The sequence below is a fragment of the Octodon degus genome, unplaced genomic scaffold (assembly GCF_000260255.1).
Source record: "Octodon degus isolate 3935 unplaced genomic scaffold, OctDeg1.0 scaffold00153, whole genome shotgun sequence".
Lineage (NCBI taxonomy): Eukaryota > Metazoa > Chordata > Mammalia > Rodentia > Octodontidae > Octodon > Octodon degus.
The window spans coordinates 5896414-5920089 of NW_004524729.1; the positions used below are offsets into that span (position 1 = coordinate 5896414).

Consider the following 23676-nt stretch of genomic DNA (forward strand, 5'->3'; position numbering starts at 1 on the left):
CACCATGGCCTCCCCGTACACCATGGCCTCCCCGTACACCATGGCCTCTGTGTGCCCTCTCACGGCAACAAGAGGAGGGAGTCAGTTCTCACAGCCAAGACACACACACCCAGGCGTGGGCACCCAGCCCTAGCTGCACCCAGCCCACCATGCGTGTGCCTAGAGCCCACCCACAGAAGGTCCAAGGTCCTCAGCTGACAACTCACACACACCAAAAGCTCTCCCATTAAAAATACACTCTGGGGGCTGGGGAGATAGCTCAGTGGGGCTGGGGAGATGGCTCAGTAGAATAAACGCTCGCCTGGGAAGCACAAGGGCCTGAGTTCAATCCCCAGTTCCGCAAAAAAAAAAAAAAAAAAAAAGCCACTCTGGGGGCCAGCAAGATAGCTCAGCGGACTAAGTACTTGCTTTGGTAAGTGCAGGGACCAGGGTTCGATACCTGGTCCTGCAGGCTGCACCTGCCCCACCCCCAGGGCACTCTGAGCCAGTGAATGAGTCCAGGGGCGATACCACACGCCTGAAATCCCAGTGCTGGGAAGGCTGAAAACATGAGGGTTACTAGGAGTCCAAGCTGCACAGTGAGACCCTGTACCAAATACATAAAATAACAATTTTTTAAAAAGTGCACTGGGGAGATGGCTCAGGGGAATAAGCGCTTCCCTGGCAAGCTCAAGGGCCTGAGTTCAATCCCTGGTTCTGCAAAAAAACCCAAAAAAACCCTGGGTTTATATCCATGCTAATAGAGCAACATTCACGATAGGCAAAAAATGGAAGCAAAAATTTTTTTTTGAAGCAAATATTAAAAAAAATGAGTGGGGCTGGGGAGATAGCTCAGCAGAATAAGTGCTTGCATAGCAAGTGCTAGGGCCTGAGTTAATCCCCAGTTCCACAAAAACAGAAGAAAAAAAAAAAAAAGATGAGTGGATAAACAAAGTGTGGCTCATACCCACGGTGGAACGTCATCACTCGTCTGGAGAAGGAAGGAACCCTGACACCTGCTACCATGTGGGTGGGCCTTGAGGGCACAGGACTGAGTGAGTGAGCCAGTCACAACCACAAGACAGAAGTTTCTACAGAGGTCAGACCCTAGGGACAAAAATCAGAGGGGATGACGGGGGCCTAGGGACAGGACATGAGGAGGCCCCTGGTGGGAAAGAGACAGCACCTCAGGATGAGGTGACACACGTTTGTGCCCAAGTGTGTGCACTCAGAACACAGAACTGCACACCAAGAGAAGGGATGGATGGAGCTGGAGCATACATTTTACAGCCCCACATCAAAGAAGGTACATACTGCTGCTCAACAGGACAGGCAGAGCGAGTGCGAAAGGCAGGTGACTGCAGGGACACCAAGATACGTGCCCTCAGAGGGTGTGCTCCTGGGGAAACACTGCACACCCTATAGGGCACACCACACATGCTGCGCTGCACGCTCATGCTTCCCCTACCTCACATGCCACACATGCCTGCCCTCAGTGCAACTACTTGCCCCCTGCGTCTCCTAGTCACTGAAGGGCGCTCTCTACTTAAGATCCTTAAATTTAGCCCAGGGCCATGTTGCAGGCATATGGCCCTGCTACTTGAGAGGCTGAGGCAGGAAAATCATCTGGGCCTAAGAGTTTGAGACCAGCCTTGAGCAACACAGTTAACACACACATCTAAAAAAAAAAAAAAAAAAACCCACAGGGGCTGGGGAGATGGCTCAGTAGAGTAAGTACTTCCCTGGCAAGCGCAAGGGTCTGAGTTCAATCCCCAGTTCAGCCCCACCCCGCCCCCAACAACAACAACAAAAAAAACAGTCTTGAGAACACCTATCCCCTTTTAAGATGAAGAAACACAAGCATAAAATAAATATATTAAAAGATGTTCAACATTACTGGTCATTCAAGAGATGCAAATTAAAACAACACTGAGATTCTATCTCACCCCAGAAAGAATGGCTATCACCAAGAATTCAACCAATAACAATTGCTGGCCGGGCTGTGGGGAAAAAAGGAACTGTTCTCCACTGCAGGTGGGAGTGCAGACTGGTGTAACCACTGTGGAAATCAGCGTAGTGATTCCTCAAAAACCTTGGACTGGAGGTCCCATTTGACCCTGCATATCTTCCCAAAAGAATTAAAAACATACCACAGTGGTATATTCACCCATGTTTATAGCAGTACAATTTGTAATAGCTAAATCTTGGTGTTAGGTTTTCTCAGCGGTGCAGTAAAGAGATAGGAAAGATAAAACAAGCCTTTAATAACTCCAAAGGCACAGAGAGAGTCCAGAGCAGATGGAGGACCCTCTGGCCTGAGATAAAGCAAGCTGACTTCTATGAACTTTGGCAAGTGTGGAGTCTGAGGAGTTTTAATTACATGCAAGCAGCTGACTGGGGTTCCCCGTGTGTGAGGTGGAAAGGGGAGAGGAAATTGGATCCAGGACTGGGTTGTGTGAGAAGGGAGAAGTGGACATTGGGAAGAGAAGCTGTTGTTTTAAGGGCTTCAGCCATGCTAGATGGCCACCGCAATAATTCAGCAACTCATACGAGGGCCAGACCTATCACTTGGAAACAACCCAAATGCCCATCTACAGAAGAACAGACAAAAAAGATATAATCTTTTTATGTAATGAAGTATTACTCAGCCATAAAGAAACATTGGAGACTTTTATGGGTAAATGGATGCAACCTGAGTTCACACTCATAAGTGAAATAAACCAGACACACATGTGCAATCATGTTGTCCCCCTAGTGTGAGAGGCTGAAAGAGTACGTGATCCAAAATGTACAGCAGGTGTTGTAGAATGGGAAGAACTTCAGAAGAAAGGAAACACTGGCTTAGGGAAATGGGAAAAAAGAAAGAAAAAGCAGAAGGAAAAAATATATATATATGATAGTTAAGACAGCTACACTAACTTATCTCAGTTCATTGAAAAGATAGGTCTGTGCATATATATTTTTTTTTCTTTCTTTCTTTTTTTTTTTTTTTTTTCAGAACCAAGGATTGAACTCAGGCTCTTGTGCAACTAATTTAAAGATAACAATATGCACTGTATTAAGCATTGTTACCCCCTCCCAAAATTGTTTTAGAATTTGGGGTATTTTTGTTGCTGCTGTTTTGTCATTTTCTTTTTTCTAAAACAATACAAACAAAATAAATAAACAGAAAAAAGAAAGAAGAAAACACCTGTCCCCTCAAGAACACCTGTCCACTAGGGTGTCCCTCAGTGTGGATGCTCTGTGATCAGTTCCTTTTTCTACTTTTTTTTTGTGCAGTGTCTCACTATGCAGCTCAGACTCGCAGCGATGCTCCTGATTTCTGCCTCCCTAGTGCTGGAATTTTAGGCGTGCATCACCACACCCAGACTCCATCACTGGCTCAGTACACCTAGGGGCAGGGCTGGTGCGGCATGTGGTGCAAGGAATCAAACCCTGGCCCCTGTGCTTACTTAAGCAAGCGCTTAGTCCACTGAGCTATATCACCAGCCCTTTTCTACTTTTTTTACATAAAAGAATAAAAAATAATAATAAAAGAATAAAGCAGGGGTAACTTGCTGAGGCCACCTTCTGTCCCTCTCTTGGAGAGATTTCTTTCCCCCAGTAAATATTCTGCTCTTAAAAAAAAAAATAAATAATAAAGCAAAATTTCGTAACAAAACAGGGAGTAACAATAGCTCATATACTGTTCAGTAGAGCCTGAAAGTTTCTCAGCCAAGCGTGGTGGCACACCTGCCTATAATCCCAGCACTCTTGGGAAGCTGAGGGTCCCTGCAAGGTCTACGCCACGCTGGGTCATTTAGTGAGTCCAAGGCTGTTCTGAACTATGTCGCAAGACCTTGCCTCAAAAAAACAAACAAACAGGGCTGGTGAGATGGCTCAGTGCTCTAAAGCACCTACTTAGAACAAGCTTAGCAAAGCACAGGGACCGCGGTTCAATCCCCCAGCACCACATGCCAGCCAGCCCCGCCCCCAGGTGGGCTGAGCTGGCCACACACACACAAATAAATAAAATTAAAACAAAACAAACAAAAAGTAGTTACTCAGAATGCAAGACGAAGAAGCAAACAGATCAGGCACTGGGGCCAACAGCTGTCATCCCAGCACTCGGGAGGCTGAGGCCGGAGTAGCACTGCAAGCCTGGGCCAGCGGGGGCTACCAAGTGAGCTCTAGGCCGGCCTGAAGTGCACAGTGAGACCCTGTCTCAAGAGAGACAAAGAGAGGCGGCGGTGGGGGAGGGAGCAGCAGCAGCAGCAGCAGACATACTAGCACAAGCTTTCTTTCCATCAAACTAGTAGTATAATGAAGAGAGACTAGTAGTACAATGAAGCAAGTTACCTTTCTTTTGTGGTGACACCAGGAATCAAACTCAGGACTTGCGCTTGCCAGGAAGCACTTATCTCACTGAGCTAGCTCTCCAGCCCTATTAAAATGTATGTATGTATGTATGTATATATATATATATTTTTTAATTTTATTTATGTGTGTGTGTGTGTGTGTGTGGCCAGCTCAGCCCACCAGGGGGCGGGGCTGGCTGGCATGTGGTGCTGGAGGATTGAACCACAGTCCCTGTGCTTTGCCAAGCTTGTTTCAAGTAGGTGCTTTAGACCACTGAGCCATCTCTCCAGCCCCCTAAAATATTTTTAAAACAACAGAGTAGCTAATTTGCGGAATATTTGGACTTCTCCCTCCTTCCTTTTTAGTCTCTCATCGGTCTTCCTCTTTATTTGCATATATACTTTATCCCGTACCAGAGAATGTGATATTAAGCTTGTGTGTCAGACTTGTCACTTAGTATTATGTTCTCAAGTTGCATGCACTCACGTACAAATGCCTCAAGTTTATCTTTTAATGGCAGAACGGTACCCCACTGTGTGTTCTGTGGTGAGTTCTGCGCTTTCAGGGGACACTAAAAGGATTAAATGCGTTCAAGGGCAAGATGACAAGTGAGCTGTGAGTGACCATGTCTCCTAAATAGTGACTAGAAAAACCAACAAACCACCACTAGCAAGTATTTGCAAAAGACTATCAGGCTATCAGGCCTGATAAGCCATCAGGCCAATCTCTCAACATGAGCGGGTCTAGCAGGAGCAAGATCATTAGATTTGCTTTGTGCATCCAAGAAGACAGGACTGATGGCCTATAGTTCCAGAGCAGAGAAGGCACTGGAAAGCCAGACAAATGCCAAGGGCACTGCCCTGGGAAGCAGGGTACTGGCTGTCCCAGAAGCAATCCGAAGGGGCAGGTGACTTCATCCAGGAATGCCACCCCCAGGGCTTGGCTTGATGCTTAATAACTGTCCCGCTGAGTTCTCCAGGACACCCTGTGGGAGTCCCAGGACTGCATCAAATGGCACAAAGGGGCCCTTGCCTTTTCATTCAGTGCTCCCCAAGCTGGTCTCCCACAGCCTCACCAGCAAATGAAATCAGAAGAGGGGTTCATGATCAGTCACGACATGTTTGTCCTCTACTCCCATTCTGGAAGTTTTCAAGAGGAACCAGCAGACCAGGGAGATAGCTCAGTGGCTTTAGCATTTGTCTAGCAAGTGCAAGGTCCAGTCAGTCTTTACAGCAGAGGCCTCAGGACTCAAACCTGCCCATGGGCAGCAAGCTGCAAGCGCCAGGTGAGGAAAGTCTGCTTCAACCAGAACATCACCGGTAGAAAGTGCTACTCCTGAGGTTTCCAGATGGAGATGTTTCCTTTGTCAGAGCATCATGCTCGCAGAGCGTCTCCTCCTGCCATTGATCATGGCCTGCCAGAAGCCCTGAGACACCAGACTAGCTGTCCTGGAGCCAAGAATGTACTGACTGCTTCTACTGGAAAGTACGATCCTCAAAAGCTCGGGGACACAGTTGGGACCTCCTTCCCCCACTCCATCTCTCATTCCTCAGGACTCAGACAACACTGCACATGAAGGAGACTACAACCCCCCACCTAATTCCACCATAGCAGCTTCCAGAAACAGCTGTCTGGAATCGCTGAGTAAGCAATGCCTGCAGTATACCCCTGTCACATGGCCACTGGGTGCATGGCTGGAGGGACTGAAAGGAAAGAAAGGCTTACCATCCAATTCTCTCCCAGCACCTTCGCCTGCTGACCTCATAGGTGAGTGCAGCTTCCCACAGGTCCACATCTGGGGTCATGCTTGGTTCAGACTGGGAATCAGGAGTCAAGTTGGAAGCTGACTGGAACCCTTCATCTTCCCACTGATCCACATTCTGAGGGACCTGGAAACCACAGAGAAGTACAAACCTTCGGGCCGGTGAGATAGCTCAGTGGTCTAAAGGGCCTGCTTAGGCAAAGCACAAGGACCCGGGTTTGATCCTACGCACCACATGCCACACATTCCCCAACAGGCTGAGCTGGCCACACAACCAATCAGTCAATAAATAAAAATAATGGGGCCGGGGAGATAGCTCAGTAGAATAAGCACTTGCCTAGCAAGCGCAAGGGCCTGAGTTCAATCCCCGGTTCTGAAGAAAAAAAAAAAAGGAAGTACAAATCTTCATCTGGTCCTTCATCTGAACACCGAGATGGGACAGATGTCAGAAGCTTTATCCAAGTGCTTGCACTTAACTCACTAGAGGGGCAGCCCTGGCAGACTGTTTCTTTTATTTTTCTCAAGCACATACATGTAGAATAAATCACAAAATAAAAATACATTATGGTCACTAATTTCAAGTTTCGCATAACACACATCAATATAACTTTATTTTTATTTTACTGTTTTGGGACGGAACCTTACTATGTAGCCCAGGCTACCCTTGAATTCACTGTCCTGTTGCAGCCTCCTAAGTCCTGGGATCACAGGTGCAAGCCACCACACCTGACTTAAATACTCGATAATGAAATGCCTCTCACCTGAAAGGTTCATTCTGGGAAACATAAAATCATACTGTACACACAGCAGGGCATGGAGGTGCACACCTATAATCTAACACTCAGGAAACTGAGGCAGGAGGGTTGCCACAAGTTTGAGGCCATCCTGGGCTACCATGGTGAGTCCAAGCCAACCTGCATAGTAAGACCTTATCTCAAAAAAATAAAAATATTAGACAAAGTAAAGCTTGCGTACACCAAGATGTTTACCATGGTATTATTTTTGTTTTAAAATAAACATAGTCAGGAAGTGACTAAGTAATAACAATATATCATCAGCTAGGTGTGACGCCATACACCTGCAACCCCAGCATTTGGGAGGCTGAGGCAGGAAGACTGCCACAAACTGAGGGTCAGCCTGGGCTACGTAGTGAGTTCAAGCCCATTCTGAACTACGTAGCAAGACAGTCGCAAACAAAACGAAAGAAAAATAACAGTATATCCAACACACTCAGGAATGGGAAAACTGAGGGAGCCACTCCATTCCTCTCCTTCAGCTGTGTGCACAACGCTGCTCCCGTGAGCGTCCACGTTTAAGCTTCGGAGGTCTTGATGCTTAAGCATCCTTAGTTCCAACACCAGTGTGAGACAAAATGAGAAGCACCCGAACTGAGAGGTGTTTGGCCACAACGGGAGGCACCCGATGCTAAAGGTGTCTGGCTCCGCAACCCCTGGAAGCCTGATCGTGCGCGGCTCTCCAAGAGCGCCTCCTTCTGCTGTTCCTGCTACCATCCCATGAGCTTCAAAGAATATAACTACTTACTTCAAGGTGCATGCTTGGCAATTCTTTGTCATTCACAAGAATCTGGACGACTCAGCTGTGGCCCATGCAGCCGTAACGTAAAGCAGTACCAACAACAATTTATTCAGTAACTGAGAAAAACACCCATGTTATAAGAAGAAAAAGTATCTTAAACCGTATTGTACCATAAACAAACATTTTTGTCCCAAGTGGGGGAAATATGGCTTCTGCAACTGACCAACAATTTTTTTCTTCTATTTTAATGAAATTAACAGCTGTGGAAGGCAGAAGAGGAGACGAAACAACATGCCCTGTAGGTGAGGCAAAAGGCTCTGGCCTGTACTTGGGCAGTGCTTCCCTGGGTGGTGCCCCACGCCCTCTCAGCACCTCTGCCTTGGGGCACCCTGGCCATCTGGCGAGGGGACGGGGGCCGCGCTAGCTTTACCAGGATACAACAAAGGGCAAAGACGGCATTTTCCAAACCCTCTGAGAGAAAAAAGGGAAAACAAACTCTACCTTAATGGCCAGTCCAGAAAGGTCTGCGCTGTCCGGCACAGGAGGAAGGTCCCATCGCACATCCACGTCGTAAGCGCGGCTGTGGACAAAGGCACCGTAGAGCGAGACCCGGGTATCCCTCTCAAGCCTGTCACCGCAGGGGTCACCAAATGAAAAGAGACCAACAGTGGGCAGGCCGGCGCCTGGAGCCGCGTCCATCACCTGCAGCGTTTGCTGGATCATGCTGTGACACAGATGCTCTTCTGCGGAGACGAGGGACTGCACGTCCGTTTCAAGCACGCTCAGCTCACAGCAGTCGTAGCCGCTGTACGGAACGTTTCTCCCTGCGTGCTTGTTGTTAAGGAAATAGTCCCGTTTTCTCTGCAGCAGTTGAGGGGGGCCGCTCCCCGCCAAATGGACCAAGAGTTTCAACGCGGACCCCAGCTCCAGCAGCGGACAGCAAGAGGCCGCCTCCAGCCCCGCCACCAGCTCCTCCAGGCGGTCCGCCTCGGGGCCCAGGCCCGCCGCTCTCAGGTCAAAGGACAACATAAGGACCTTGTTTCTCACGGGGAGCTTTGACAGGTCGGGCTGCAGCGGACGAGCGTCCTCCTGGAAGAGGCTCGTGAAGAGCGCATTGTAGGCGACCCTCTTGAGGCTCTGCTTGGCCCTCCTGCGGTCCGCGCTGCGCCGTCCCGGGCGAGGCTGCGCGGCGGGCAGGAGGGCCTCGCACAAGTCGTCGAACAGCTGGGTGATGCTGGCCATCACCGCCTGCGGGCAGGAGGGCGGCGGCCGAGGGCAGGCGACCTCCGCACCGAGCCCCGAGGCTCAGGACCTGCTCGTGCGCTAGTCTCCAGGCTGTCCCCTAGGGGTCGCCCGCCGCCACAAGCAACCTGGCGGACGTGACCGCACGCGGGCCGCACGCGTCGGCCTCGCACCCCTGGGGACCGGCACGCGGCGGGGTCCGCAAGTCGGGCTCGCACGCCAGCCCAGCGCCGGGCGATAGCGGGGAAGGCCCGTTCACTCTCCCGCCGCCTTGGCGTCACAGCGAGGCGACGGCCCGACGCTAGCGCCGGCGCGCAGGAACTACGTCACAGGCGGACTTCCGGCCCTCGGGAGCGGGTCGGGTGGGCGGGCGGGCTGAGGGCCCGGGACGGCTTAATAAAGGAAGCAGAGTCACGTTATTTAACGGTCGTTTACTGATGCACTGGGAGGGAGCGCGGGCGCGGCCGCAGGAAAGTTTCCTGGCGGGGCCGAGGTCTCGGGCCTCTCCAGGGATCTGCTGCAAGGCGCTCCCCGGGTGGGCGGAAGCGCGGCAGAACCGGTGGGCTCGGGGCCGCGACGCTTCTCCGCGGGCTCCGGGGCCGCCACCCGCACCATTTCCCACCGCCATTGCAGCTGCGCTCGCAGGCCCATCAGAGCCTGGAGGTCCACCCGAGAGGCCGTGGAGAATGGGCCCAGGCTGGGCGGCGCCTCTCCACACAGACCCTGGGCCAGCGCTTGTGCAAGTTGGGGTGCAGATTCCTGGGACAGAGGAGAGGCGAGGGCAGTGAGTCCCTGGTTTTGCCCGCCCTCCTCCTCATCCCCAGCCTTCCACACTTTCAGGCTCACCTCAAGGAGGGCCAGTACTCGGCCGCCTGCCGGAGCCCGGAGCATTGCAGCCAGGAGAGCAGCCTGGGGGGCCTGAAGACCATGGTCAGGCCCCAGCGCCACCAGCACCAGGTCGGGCCGGAAGCCATAGGCCATGGGCAGCACCACGCCTAAGATGCAGCTCAGAAATCCTCCAGTCGTCTGTGGGGACAGTAGCAGAGCCCAGCGCCTCAGCTGCGGGACACATCCCTGCTGGCTTCTGCCAGCCCACTTCCCAGCCCCAGAGTCCCTGGAGTCTAAGCTGGGAGCCGGAGCCAGGACAAGTGAGGCGTGTGAGTGCTCGGGAGCATGCCAGGGAGCCCCTGCGCTCCCACACAGTCACTCACCCTTGGCAATGGCATGGAGACGTGGTACATGGAAAATATGGCTGCTTCCTTGCCCCCGATATTCAGCCACAGAATTCTCCTTCAGGGAGAGAGGACCAGGGACCCGTGCACCGGAACATGGTTAGTAGAAAATTAAAGGCCACCAGTAGGGAGGGGCAGGGCAAAGGTGTGTGACTCTGGCCTGGTGTTACCACCACAGCCTCCCCCCAAACACCTGCTGAGGAAGACTGCATTCTGTACTAGCAGTGCACCACCCACAGAGGCCTGCAGTCCAAGGCCTGTCCATGCTCGTGCACCTGCATAAGTGTGACCTACAGTCATACCCATCATCAGCAAGGTCCAGTGGCCGATCCAGCTGTCCCAGCACCACACAGAGAACCCTGAGGAAGGATCAGCCAAGGCTAGGTTGTGCCACTGTCCAGAATCCATTCCCAGGACCCTCTCCATGGAGCTTTCAGGGAAGGGGACACCCATGGGCCAGGTGAAACTCACCTCTCTGCTCCACGAGACAGACCTTGCCAAATGGCTACATCCAAGGTGGCTGCTACAGCAGATGCTAAAGTGGATGCAACTCCACTGCTTACCTGTGAGGTGAGGTAACAGCGAGATCCCAGCCCAGATACCCATTCACTGAGCTTCATTCCCAGGCCCTTTTGTTTTGAGATGGGGTCTCACTAAATTGCCCCAGCTAGCCTCAAACTTGTGATCCCATTGTACCCTCCCAGAGTTCTGGGATTACAAGCATGTGCCACCACACCCAACTGATGCCATTTTCAAACTCTGATTCCATTACTGTTACTGACCTCTTACACGCCGAGGTCAAATCACTATTTCTGTAAACAAGATGCTTAAAACCAAAAATAAGGTTTATCCACTGTCCCTTTCTGTTGTAGAGCATCTCCCTGGCATGTTCTGAGTCTGATCCCTGCCCAAGGAAACACATCCCTGCCATCTGCATACACAGCCCCTCCTCAGCAACCCTACCTGCCCATCCAGAACCCTACTTAAGAGGTACAGGAACTTCCCAAGTGCAGTGAGGGTCTCATCCTGGGCCAGGGACTCATGAGACCTGTGAAGGGCAGGCCAGGACACAGACACCAGGGAACAGCAATCAGTCACACGGCAAAAGGCACACATGCATGGTACCCTCCCCAGCCTGCCCTACCCACTTGGCCCAGGCTTCTGTCTCCCACTTTGGGGCTGACTGCTGACACAGCACATCAGGGGGCAGAGCCGAGGTGCTATGTGGAGCAGTCAGAGCCACAGCCATTCGCACAGGGGGTACGGAGTAGTGGTGCTTCTGGTCCAGAAGAAGCCTTGGTAGAGGCTCTGCCTTATATACAGGGTTCCCAGGCAGCAGCAGCAGGGGCCTCTCCTCTGGAAAGTGGATGCTGGGACCCAGCCCGGGAGACACATCTACAGGAAGTTCAGAGTCAAGGTCAGTACAGAGGACCCTGAGGTGGAAGCCACCAGCCCAGGCCTAGAGTGTGCTGACCTTGCTGCTGGAGGCTCTTCCAGTGAGGGGCCTGGGCTCCTCGGACATTCTGGATGGACTCTAGGGCACTGTGGGGGGAGGCAGAGCGTGGAGTCCAACCTGTCTGGTACTCCAGGCCCTCCCACCTTCCACCGTGCTCACCTTTGACACGGCGCCATGGGCCCGGACAGGGCAGGTGTGGGGTCACCCAGCAGTGCCCGCACAGTCATGCACACTGACTGTGCCAGGGACTCCAGGTGGTAACCGCCCTGGGGAGAGTGCAGACAGGAAGGAAAGGTGCGTCCCTGGGTGGGCTCAAGGCCCTGGACAGGGCACCCCATGCCTCCGCCCAGGAGCCACCCAGCTGCCCCCTGCAGTCACCTCTAGCACTGCACAGACACGGCCACCAGCCAGCACCTGCAGCAGCTGTGTGAGGTGAGCAAAGCACTCTGGTGTGGCCTGCATCTGTCCCTGGAACCAGAGCCACATGTGAGAAGGACCTGGGCCCAGAGTGCCAGAGGCCCACCCAGACAAGCCAGGCCCTCACCTCCGGATCCCCAACCACTGAGTCAAATCCTGCTGAGACCAGCACCAACTCTGGGTCAAACTATGGGTGGAGAGACAAGAAAGACGCTGCAGCCCGGACAACAGGGAGGCCTGTCAGGCCAGCTCTCCTGAGACCCCACTCTTACAAGTCCCTGACAGCCCTCCTTCTGACTTCACAGTAGAACTCTGGGTTGGCATGAAGTGCCCTGCCCTGGGGGACACCCAGAACACAGTCACCTCAAAGGCCACTGGCAGCAGCACATGTAGGAAGGCAGCCAGGTAGTCAGCATTGGTCATCCCAACCTGCAGCAGGAAGCAGGGGAGCCATCAGCAGGCAGCGCTGCCAACTGGACTTTAGGGGTCTTCACTCTCTGGAACCTGGGCTCTGGAGGGACCTAGTGGGATCCACCAGACTATATTCTGCAGTTGGAGGAGGGGGGTACAGGCAGGAAAGTGGGCTGGGTAGAGAGAGGGTCCAGGGTTGAGAGCAGGCACCTGGTTCCAAGGCAAATTGATAGTGAAGCCACGGCCCTGTCCTTGCCCAACAGTGTCTGCGTCTGACTCTGGCAGGAAGGGCCAGAAGCGTCCGTGCTCATATCGGTGCCAGGAGAAGTAAAGGACACTGCCGAAAGCCGGCCAGGACAGAGGTCAGAGTCAGGCCCTTTGGCCACCCCATGACTTCTGAAGACCCTGACCCCTGACCACATGGCCATCTCCCCCTCTGGGTTTTTCCAGGTCACAAAAAGAGGTTGCAGGGAAGGGTCATGTTGTCAAGCTCAGCTCACCTGGGGTCATCCTCAAAGATATACTGGATGCCTTGGCCATGGTGGATATCCCAGTCAACAACGAGGATCCTGGGTTCAGATAGCGGTGGGGGTCATGGGAAGGTGGAACTTCCTGCCACCAGGCTGCAGCCCACTCAGGATGGGAAGGGGCTGGGTGGGCCTAAAGCACCTGTTCCACCCCGCCTGCCAGGGCCAGTGCCCCCAACCCTTGCAGCCAGCCTGGCACGCACCTGCACAGCCCATGTTTCCGCTTGGCATGTTCAGCTGCTATAGCCACATTGTTGAACACGCAGAACCCATTGGCAGCTGCCCTCTGGCTGTGGTGTCCAGGAGGCCTGGGGTGAGAGGGGGGTGTGGGGCACAGCGGGCTCATCCAGCCCCTCACAAGAGGAACCCGCATGAGGGTAGTGCTCACCTCACCAGAGCAAGCCCGTTGTGTGCAGTTCCTGTCAGCACAGCATCTACCAGCTGCAGTGCAGCACCTGCAGCAAGCCGGGCACAGTGAAACGTGCTCTGCAGGATAGAGGGTTCCGATCAGCCCCTGCCTGCCCTGCCTGTGACAGGCCGTGGGTCACAACTGCGAAGCACAACAGGCTAGGCTGGTCTGGTGTGCTGGTAGCAGCAGCAGCTAAGTTTGCAGGACACTGTCACAGGCACAACCCAGGGGACACAGGCAGACAGGCTGTCAGCAACGGGGCACAGAGAGGCACTTGGATACATATCTGGGTGGGTGAGCATAGACGGGGGTACCCCAAGGACACACCGGGTGGAAGTAGACAGCATCATACTGTCCAGAAAGTGCCTGGAGCTCCTCTGTCCCCAGAGTCTGGGTCCTCCGCACTAGGTCCACGTACTCTGGGCTGTAGACGGGCAAGCAGGTCATCAACAGACACGGAGAACAGAGGAGGGATTAGCGTTCCCAGTGCCAGTGTGCACGATTGTTTCCCCCAGCCCAGAGCCCAGGCTCTTCCCATGGTGAAGGAGCACGCAGGGTTAGGGCTGCTTTGGCAGGTGCTGAGAGGTGGGAGCCCAGCCTTGTGGGTTTCTCTGACCTGTGCACCAGGCTCAGCTCTGCCTCCGAGGCTTCGCGTGCTGCCACATGAAGGCATCTTTGCTCCAGGCCACACTGCCGGAGGCAGCCCAGGGCTGCAGCCAGGCGCTCAGGACTCTCGATCTTGCACTCCGGGCTGGGGCAGACACAACACTAGTGTCACGTGTGCCCTCGACAGCCCTACCCCCATTAGATCCCACTTACTCGTCCCAGAGCAGCCGAGTAGCCATCATGTCCTCGTGATACACGAGCGCGGTCCCCATGGCTACACTGTGGTCACTGTGCACTACAGTACGCTGGGATAGCACGACTTCTGCTGGTAGACGACTGTACTGCCTAACCCGGTCCCCCTTGCCGCCCGAGGACAGCTCAGAGTTTGGAATTCGGCTGAGACCGAGCCGGGAGGCAGCAGGAGGAAACACACAGGCCCAGGGCGCCCTGGGATTCCTGGCGTGGCCTCTTCTGCACTCTGGTCCCGCCCAGTTCCCCAGCACTGCCCCGCCCCTCCATACCACGCCTCTACAGCGCAGACTGCAGACTACTCCGTCCGCAGGTCCCCTGCTCCACGTCTGCTGCGGACCGGAGCCTGCAGGCTCAGGGCCCCTGCTGCGGGCTGTGACAGGGGCCTCCCGCCCTAGGCGTCTCGCGCGTGTACAGTGGCCCCGGGAGTTCCCGGGCCAGGGCTCGAGAGAGCCCGGGTCCCGAGAGGGCGCAGGAAAGCGGGAGTAGGAGGGTTGCCTGGGCCAGACGAGATCAGCACCGCAGGACCAGCCCAGGCATCAGGAAGGGGCGGTCTGGGTGCGACTCGGGCGCTGGGAAGGCTCCAGACAAAAAAGGCGGAAAGTGAGGGTAAGCACCGGCGGGACAGGACACAGCCGAGGGAGACGGCGGAGGATGAAGGCTGCGCCGTGCAGCCCTGAAGCGAGGCGACCTAAGGCCGCACACGACACCGCGAACCTCTGGGACAAGGCCTCGTGGAGGTGACAGTTCCGTGCCGCTCGAGAAGCTCACGTCCGAATCCCGAGCCCTGCCCGGCCCTGCGCCAGGGGCGCGCTCCCGCGGCCGCCAAGAACACGCCGATTGGCCGCGCAGGGTCGCGTGACATACAGACGGAGCCTGCGGCGCGAGGCCGTGCGCGCTGCACTGCGCGCCGAGGCGCCGCTAACTAACCGCGACTCGTCTAGGCGCTCCGAGCAAGAGGGTCTTCGAACGACCTGCAGAGGGCGCCGCGCGCTCGCCGGTGCCGCCCGAGAGGAGCTCGATCAGTACAAAATCCGCCCCCGGGCGCAGTCACTCAGAGGCTGTTTGTCCCCTCTCTACCCCGGAACTTTGGTCTGGAGGGAACCTGGGAACTCGGTGGGCCGCGACCACCCCCCATGCGCCGTCTGAGGGTGGGCCTTCAGGTCCCAAGCCTGGCGTGGACTCCAGGCCCGAGTTAGAGGGAAGTTGCCCCTTACACAGGAAGGGAAGGCCGGCACTTTAGTGTGGGCTGACCTTTGGATAGGCGGGGAGGTGGGCACTTCCTAAATGGACAGAGGAGGCAAGCTCAGGAGCTCCATGAATCAGAGCCATCTCATTTGTACAGGTATTAGCTGGGCTGAGCAGTGACAAGGCATCAGGCTGCACAGCCAGAGTGGGAGGTCCACAGAAAGGTTTATTTCCTTCCAGCCTGGTGGGCACAGCAAACGCCTAGTTTATACTCCTGGCTGGGGTGCAGGAGTGTCCACAATGTCCTCACACCCCAGGGGTGCCAATGTCCCTGAGTTGGTACTCTGAGCCCTCCCTCTTCCCACTCGTCGGATTGCCAGCCCTGAGGCTTTCTCCGGCATCCCGGTAGAGGGGGCTACTGCCTCGGAGGCCGTGGGGCAGCCCAGGTTGGCTGGGATCACGCTGGAGCAGGGATCAGACAGTTCACAGGCTGAGGGTCTACTCAGCCTCTCCAAGCCAGGGCAAGGGTCATAACCAGGGTTTCTCTTACAGGGGGCTCTAGAGGATACAGCTCCTCACCAGGGTCTTTAGGGTGTTCCTGAGCCACCCGGAGCTCTTCACAGGGCTGTCTCTTTGGCGGTCCTGACCCCCAACTGCCTGGGAGGCTTGAAGCAGAGCACTTCTTTATAAGTGACACCTGCAGAGGATAAGACACAGGCGACAGTTGCCCGCTGCTTCACCATGGGAGAAGTCTCCTGGGCTTTTCCGCAAATGTTTGTGCAGACTGCTAAAGAGTCAATTTTTCCAGGGAAACAGAAGGTCCAGCAGCTCCAGCAGAAGCCACAGTGTGTGTGGATGGGGACCACAGACAGGAACCTGCGGCCTGTGATTTACGTTATCTTGCTTGGCAGTAGAAGCCTTTCATCACACAGAAGCAAGACCATGACACAGCAGAGAGGCTGAGCGCCCCAGTTAGAGGTGCAGCAAGCCCTGGTTTGGGGGCTTCAGCCTGTCCAGGACTTCCCACTCCAAGTATAGGATTGTGGCCCTGGCTCTGAAGGTGACAAAAGGCTTAGGACCCAGTGGCATGGCCCGTGCTAACCTGCACCCTTGGACTTGCTGGACCCCAGGCTGAGCAGCATAACTGCCTCCCGTTCCAGAGTAGTTTGGGTAGTTTGGCTTGGATGTGAGGGAGGGTGGTTGCTGGGCCCATATGAGGCTGGTCCTCAAACAAGACGGGAAGGCCCTTGGTATAAAAGGGGTGCAGTGGGCATACAGCCTAGGGTACAGAGCAAGCCACCATAGTGGGGTATGATAGAGGGATTATAAGGGGCAGGCCTTTCCTTGTGAGAACAGGAGGGGGTCCAAATGGTCGACCAGGTGGCAGGAGTCCTGGAATGGGGCAAGAGACGGACAATTCAAGAGGTGTGAGCAGAGGCCTGGGGACAAGTGGAGGGGCTCCAGGATCTCTGGCTTAGATACTCAGGAGGCTGGGCCACTCGAAGAAGCCAGCGGGCACTGCTGCTCTAAACTCAGAGCCACTCCAGAGTTCCCAGGCTCATCCAGGAGCAGCCCTTGTCCCTTGTAGGGTTTGAGGCCCTAGCACTGCCTCACAATGGCCCAGAGGCCACATTGGCCAAGCTGCTCAGCCCTACACTCTATCCTCTTCTTCACTGGATGCCCACAGTATCTAGACACTGGCCCCGCCCACAGCCCCAGCTCACGCTTCCACTCATCCAGAGTGCGGTCCACATCATCAAAGGAGTCATCATACTTCTGGGCATTTGGCTCATCTTCTGTGTCATGCAAAGATTCAAAATAGGGGTGGGCCAGTGCCTCAGCCGCTGTCACTCGCTGCTCTGAGTCCAGCACCAGCATCTTCTCCAGGAGATTCACAGCTGGGGGACAGTCACAGGCGAAGTCACAGGGAGGTCTTGCACGCAGAGCCCCAGACTTCCCTAACACCCAGTCTCACCCATGGGACTGGCACTGGTCAGGATAGAGGCAAAGTCCTTCTTCTCCAGCTCAGGAAGGCCCTTCATGTAGTTTTTAGCCTGTGCAGGAGAAGAGTGAGGGGCCAGGCCCAGCCCCAGAGAAAGCTGGCTGGCCCACCCAGCCCCTCACAGACCTCTGTGCTCTGTAGTTTCTGCACAAACTCTTCGGGAGGCGTCCCTGTCACCTTCATGATCTCCTTCAGTTGGTCCAGGTCTGCACCAAGGTCAGGAGCACAGCACAGGGCAAGAGGGCAGGACCCGCCCCCACTCCCACGCCCCACCCCCACGCAGGCAAGAGCCCCAAAGTGCCCCATGGGAGGATACGATCACTGCCCTTGAACAGTGTCTTCCCTGTAATCATCTCTGCCATGATGCAGCCCACCGACCAGATGTCCACTGAGACAAAAGCCCCATGAGTGCCTCATGGGCAAAGGGTGGCATGCAGAGACGTGAAGGACAGGGTGGAGGGACACTGAGGGGGGGCTGGACCTGTCCACATCTTCCCTGGGCTCCCACCCCAACTCTACAGCCTCCTCAGGGTGTGGCCTCTGTGGGCTCCCCACCAAGAAATGGAGCTTGGTGGCAGAGCTGTAACCTAGCACAGATGAGAGGCCCTGGGTTCCATCCTTGGCAGAAACTGAAAACAAGGTGGGAGGCAGGTATAGCGCAGAGGCCACTGGACTGCGGTTGGGTGGGGGGGGCGGGCGCCGGCGGGACTCACCCGTCTGCGTGTAGCGCATCCAATTCAAAATGACCTCAGGTGCCCGGTACCACCGGGTCACCACATATCCTGTCATCTCACTGTCTGCCTGTCGGGCCAGGCCAAAGTCCAGGATCTGAAGAAAAAATTGGGGACCCAAGGAGTGGAAGAGACAGCATGGTCCCAGAGAACCCAAGGGACCTGGGCTTCTGCCACCCTACCAGGGCTCAGGTCAGGGCCCTGGATCCCAAGGTTTCTCCCTGGGTCCTCCCACTGGCCAGTGTACCCAGACAGACCCACCCAGGGACAGGTGCCAGAGCGCTCACCCTGCTCCACCATGCCCAGCCCAGGTTGGGGGATCTCTACAGCCTGGCCTGGGTCAAGCATGGGAACAGAGTGCCCCCCACCTGAGGCAGGTACGGAATGTGCCCAGTGGCACTCCAAGTACCTCCTCATGCCTTCAGCAGCTCAGCCTGAGCCCAAATGCCCTGGGTCTTTGCCTCTGCCTAGCAGGTAGACAGGACCCCGAACCCTGCCCTGGCCATCCTCCCCTCCAGCCACACCTTCAGCTCACAGTCCTCGTTCACAGCCAGGTTGCCAGGTTTCAGGTCCTAGGCAGAGGAGAGGTCACTGTGCCCTATGACCTGAGCATATGCAGGGCCAAGGGCTGGTGTGATACCCACAGGGCCACCGGACAGGGCCTGACTGGCCCTTTGACCCTACAGCCCTTCAAGGGTTGCTCACAATGGGACCATGCATGGGGCCCCATATGCACCCCCAAGCAGACACCCCACTGTACCCCTCTTACATGTGGGAAATGGAGACGGGGATGGAGCCGCTCTCATGCTCACAGCCTGGGAAGGGGACTTACCCTATGGATGACTCCAGTAGCATGGATATACTGTGGGGAGGAGCCGGCAGCTGTCAGTGCAGGGACCCCCCACCAGAGCCCTGCCAGCCCCTTCCCCTGGCTACCCCTGCAGGCCCCCACCTTCAGCCCCTTCAGAATCTGATACACAAGGAACTGGATGCGGTCCTCACTCAGTGTCTCATGCTTCATGAGCTTGCCCAGATCTGTGCCCATGAATGGCATCACCAGATAGCTGTGGGAAGGGGCTGGGGCATTAGTGGACAGGGCCCAGGCTCAGACCCTAGAAGACCCACCCTAAAAGGGGCTCCCCCAAGTGCCCCCCTGCAACAGCCATCCTGCCAGCCTCAGGGCTGCCACCACCCCTACCATGCTATGCCAGGCTCTATCCACCGGGCCCCACCTGTCACTCTCAGAATGATCCCACCTTCTCAAACATGCACCCACCATACCCACTCCAGCCTCCCCACCCCCAGCATGGAGCACTATGGTTTTTGAACATCCAGCTGAAGGGGCCAGTACAGAGGGCCTGGAGGGGACCCTTGTGTCTGAAGTATGGGCTTACAAGGGGAGGGGAAGATGGGGGAGTGGCATTAGCAACCCCAAAGGACATTGGGTCTGGTGTGGGACCTTGATCTCTGCCAGTCAGGCAACAAGGACCTTGCTGCCCCCTCAGCCCTTCCTAGACCCACCCGGGCTTCCCGCCAACTGCAGTCTAAGCCCAGCGGAACACCACACAGGACAGGCTCCTAAGAGCAGGGGCAGGGCAGGCCTCCTAGCTATGTCTGCCCTCTCTGTCAACAAAGGTCAGCAGCTTTGGTTTCAGCTCATGCACTGGTGCCAGGGTCGCGAGCACGGGCCCTGCCTGTTCACAAACACCAAGTCCAAGGTTCACACCTCTGGCACTGTGAGGGGCCAGGTGTCAGTCATAGAGACGGCAGAAGGCCCCAGATCCACCAAGCCCCAGGAGCAGTAGGGATGTAGCGCAGACTGTGATGTAAGGTGGCCCACAAGCCAACCCAGAACTTGAAGGAAGCCCCCACCCTGGAGCCACTCATGCCTCCCCCAGCCTGCCTGGCAGGCCCAGGTGGCACTCACAAGTCTGTAAACTCATCCAGCGTCTCATCAGGAGTGAACACATCCAGGAGCCCGATCACCTGGAGGCAGGGTATTGGGCAGAGTTGGGGACACACAAATGATGTTGGTCCCAGCACAGCCCCCAGGGTGGCAGGACCCTCCTCCCCTGCAGCTGTCCTTGTCTGTGCCCACTGGCAGCATGGCACAGCCCTGGCACACTTCCCCACAGACCCAGACTATTTTTGGATGGTGACAGCGAGGATCCTCTCAGGAAGGGGCAGCCCCATGTCTGGACTAGCTCCCAGGAGTCCCAGAAGGCCAGCTCTTTTGCCTTCCCTCTGACTTGTTCTGCCCAACCAAGCCAACTCAGGACCAAGATGGGCTCAGCCCCTTGGGAAGAGCCAGCATCGAGTAGGTCCCTCTGGGAGCAAGGTCAGGCGGCAGCACAGTGACCAGCCAGACCTGAGCACGTGGAGATTCAGGTTAAAGGAGACATCAGCCAGCCACTGTGACACTGGCTACCCTAGGACTGGAGAGTGACAGGGTGTGTACGGGCCCTGAGGGCTGTGCATGGAGCAGCTGGAGGGCCAGGTGGGTGTGGCAGCGGAGGTCACACACAGTGGCTGAGGCTGGAGGGAGAACCCCTTGAGTTTGAGGAGCAGGGTGTGCATGTGCATGTGTGTAGAGAGCGCAGGAGGGCCAAGGCCCAGGCCAGGAGGAGCCAATGAGAGGGCAGAGAGGGGCCAGGGCAAGACTCATATATGCACATACATAAAGTCTGGCTTCGTTTCCAAGAGCCACAGCAAAAGGGTTTAAAGCAGGGTGTGACAGTGAACATGAGCCCCTAGCTGCCTTGTGGGCACACAGTGGAATGAACAGAAAGGCCAGGAGGTGGAGGACAGCTGGGTGATCCCATGAGGCCAGAATGCAAGGAAGCAAAGGGCCTGGTGGAGTGCCCAGCAAAGCTCCAGGACAGGGAACCAGGTCCTGAAGGCTAAGGTAGTTCTGTCAGAGGGACAAAATTTCTGCCCCTCTGATAAAGACAGAGGCCCAGAGCAGGAAGGAAGGAGGCCCAAAGTGACCAAGGAAGATCATGTGGCAGGTCCCTGTCCCGAGTGGAGCACTCAGCCTTTCTGGGCTTCAGTTTCCCCATAGGAGTGGGGTATGGTAGGCAGAGGCTCCCAGCTTAGGTTCAAGACATCCTGGAGGCAGCAGTGTCCAGCTGCAGATAGGGCCGAGGCCTAGTGGGGAGAGTAGGCCCTTAGCACCATGTGGGTGACCCCAACGGGTCAAGGCCTGGGGGCAGGTATAGACATGGAGGCCTGGTCACAAATGGACATCATACAGAAAGGCCGGGCCAAGCCCAGGGCCAGGGCAGACATGGGGTGCCTAAGAGGACAGGAGATCCACCAAAGAGGCTACATAGGGCCAAGAGTCATAGGGCTCTGTCAATCTGTGGACACAGGGCCTCATTCTCCCAAGGACTGGCAGCCCTAAAGCCTGGGTATGGCTGCCCAGACATCAGGGAGGAGCTGAATGCACCGTTACAGGAAAAGCTGTAAGAAAGAGCTCCTCAAAATGAGAGCTGCTCTTACAGTCAGTAGTGGCCACTTGAGAGGCCCAGGCGCAGTGCTGTGGCATCTCATAGACAGGTCTGGAAAGAGATCCACCCTGACCTGGCAGTGACTGTGTGATGCTCTCTAAGCACCAGCTCCCAAGCCCTCTTCAATCCCTGGGGCAGTGATGGTGAACATTTTATAGCTTTCAACGACACAAACAGCCCACTGTGGCACGGTTCTACTTTGGCAGTCAAAAAGCCTGGCCTTTCCCTGTATTGTGGGGGGCCACCTGCTTTGGGAGAGGGGTATCAGGGCTGAGGAGGCCTAAAGTGTGGAAGAGGCAGATGCCCCTCCAGGACGACCCTCCTCTGCCTAGGAACGTGCTCTCTGACCTGGAGGACAGGCTCAGATGTAGGAGGGAAGGTCAGGCCACAAGTCAACGTCACACAGAAAGAGGTCCAAGCCAAGGGCCACCCCACCACGGTAAAAGCTGGAGGACCCCTGACTTGGGCATGTCACTGCCCCTCGACCGGGGCGTGGGCTGGAGCCAGACACAGCCCTAAGCCAAGCCGAGGAGCAGAGGGGGTCCGGCTGTGGGGCCCTCACTCCCTCCTGGTGCGCAGGCTGCCTGGGCTGTGCAGCGCCGGGGTGGGCAGTCCTGGCGGGCGCGCGCACTCACGTTCTCGTGCCGCATGTGCTTGAGCAGACGCAGCTCGCGGTAGGCGCGCTTGGCGAACAGCTCGGACTGGAAAGGCCGGTACAGCTTCTTGATAGCCACCTTGGCGCCGGAGCGGCTGTCCACGGCCGAGCTGCGGGCGGGCAGGCAGGCGGACTGGGACTTAGCGCGGCCCCGCGCCCCTGACCGCCGCCCGCCGCCCCGCGCTCACCACACGGCGCCGTAGGCGCCCGAGCCCACGGACTGCAGGTCCTGGTACTCGGCGCGCACCGTCCACATTGTCTTTGCCACCTCCTGGCGGTAAAAGCCCTTGCGCACGGGCGGCGGCGAGCTCATCGCGCCGGCCCACGCGGAACTGGGCCCACCCGGCACCCGACCGCACACTGCGCGCCGCTCCGCTCCGCGGTGGTCTCCTTGGCTCCGGCCAGCGGCTCCGGCCCCTCCCCCGCCCGCGGACCAACCGGCCCCCGCGCCCCGCACACGTGACCCGGTGCTCTGCCCCTCCGGAAATCCGAGGCCGCCGGTGTGGCCTGGCTGGGGGGTTGAGGGGATGAGGGAGGGCGCGTGGCCCCACCCCCGACCTCCGCCCTGGGTGTGATCAGGGTCTCCGGTACTTACTAACCCCCCAGAGAGGGGCACTGGGCCCAGCCTAAACAGCCTGAGCCCATTGGCTTTCACCCTCATCCTGCCGTCGCTATCACTTGCCCAACACCATTCCTGTCGCAGCCCCCCTAGCCCCCACCTTCTGGCCTATGTTCTGAAAATTACTCTCCTACTCTACCTCCAAGAATGCCCCCCACCCCCGCTCTGGGGCTGGTTGTGTCCAGTGGGGGGGTCTCCCCCTTTCCATAGGAAGGTCTGCTGTCCTACACTCAGCGTGCATCTCTAACCTCATCTCTGAGGTTGTCGTCAACCCCCAGGAGCAGAAAGCTGGTACTCGGTAGGTCTACCAGGGCTCTTTGCCACCCACATCTCTCCCTGCCTGGCATGTGGGGTGCCTCCTCCAAGCATCTGGGGCCCCACTCGTCGTGCACAGACCCTCCTTCAAAGCCCATTCCTGAAGTTGTGTCTGCCAGATGTCAGCCTGAGGGGGCACATGGAGCGCCCCCCCCCAGGAACCCACTGGGCCGGAGGTAACAAGATCCCCGGGGGGCCTACCCCGCCCGCCTGCCATGAATCAGCAGCTCGGCAGCCAGACTGGGCCAGGACAGCTTTGCACCTGGACAGCTATGGCTGGTGACTGGCCCATTCAGAAGTTGCCTCTGACAGCCAGCAGAGGCAGCCTGGGGCCACTCAGACTATAGACACCTGTGTGCTGTACCCTTTGTGCCCTCCAGGTAGCCCCTATGCTGTCCTTAATCTCTGTGGGGGCCCACGAGCCAGTGTCAGATCAGGCTCCCAAGATGGGGCAGGACACTGCTCCACTCTATCATACATGTCCAAACACAGG

The 23676-nt window shown here is 56.3% G+C and overlaps 3 protein-coding genes across 6 annotated transcripts in view; all 3 read right to left on the reverse strand.

Moving 5' to 3' along the window:
* The window catches only part of Tubgcp6 (tubulin gamma complex associated protein 6), a 24954-nt gene extending 15777 nt beyond the window's left edge, over positions 1–9177 (reverse strand). Inside the window, exons 1-2 of the mRNA XM_023702567.1 lie at positions 8117–9177; positions 6043–6206 (exon numbers count right to left, since the gene is read on the reverse strand). Of these exons, the coding sequence (XP_023558335.1) occupies positions 6043–6206; positions 8117–8857 (905 nt within the window). The 5' untranslated portion in view covers positions 8858–9177. The remainder of the gene's footprint in view (positions 1–6042; positions 6207–8116) is intronic.
* A 78-nt stretch (positions 9178–9255) lies between these two features.
* On the reverse strand, positions 9256–14969 carry Hdac10 (histone deacetylase 10). The gene is made up of 20 exons (XM_023702566.1): positions 14129–14969; positions 13926–14060; positions 13637–13733; positions 13289–13386; positions 13104–13208; positions 12874–12942; positions 12584–12710; positions 12326–12391; positions 12090–12149; positions 11924–12013; positions 11705–11811; positions 11564–11631; positions 11238–11484; positions 11053–11137; positions 10561–10652; positions 10392–10448; positions 10069–10147; positions 9704–9883; positions 9446–9616; positions 9256–9394 (listed from the first exon to the last, which is right to left on the reverse strand). The coding sequence occupies exons 1-20, from the start codon at positions 14185–14187 to the stop codon at positions 9278–9280; spliced, it is 2109 nt and encodes a 702-aa protein (XP_023558334.1). The 5' UTR covers positions 14188–14969; the 3' UTR covers positions 9256–9277.
* A 591-nt stretch (positions 14970–15560) lies between these two features.
* Mapk12 (mitogen-activated protein kinase 12) lies at positions 15561–22656 on the reverse strand. 4 transcript variants are annotated; one of them, XM_004642416.2, is made up of 12 exons: positions 22438–22656; positions 22230–22359; positions 20013–20071; positions 19038–19149; positions 18918–18947; positions 18610–18657; positions 18068–18182; positions 17671–17742; positions 17481–17560; positions 17328–17406; positions 17077–17250; positions 15561–16049 (listed from the first exon to the last, which is right to left on the reverse strand). In XM_004642416.2, exons 1-12 carry the CDS (start codon positions 22560–22562, stop codon positions 15970–15972), a joined length of 1104 nt encoding a protein of 367 aa, XP_004642473.1. In that variant the 5' UTR covers positions 22563–22656; the 3' UTR covers positions 15561–15969. The 4 variants fall into 4 exon arrangements, with proteins under 4 accessions (XP_004642473.1, XP_023558269.1, XP_023558267.1 ...); XM_023702501.1 differs by having other exon boundaries at positions 22497–22595; XM_023702499.1 differs by lacking the exon at positions 18610–18657.
* Between the last annotated feature and the right edge of the window lie 1020 nt (positions 22657–23676).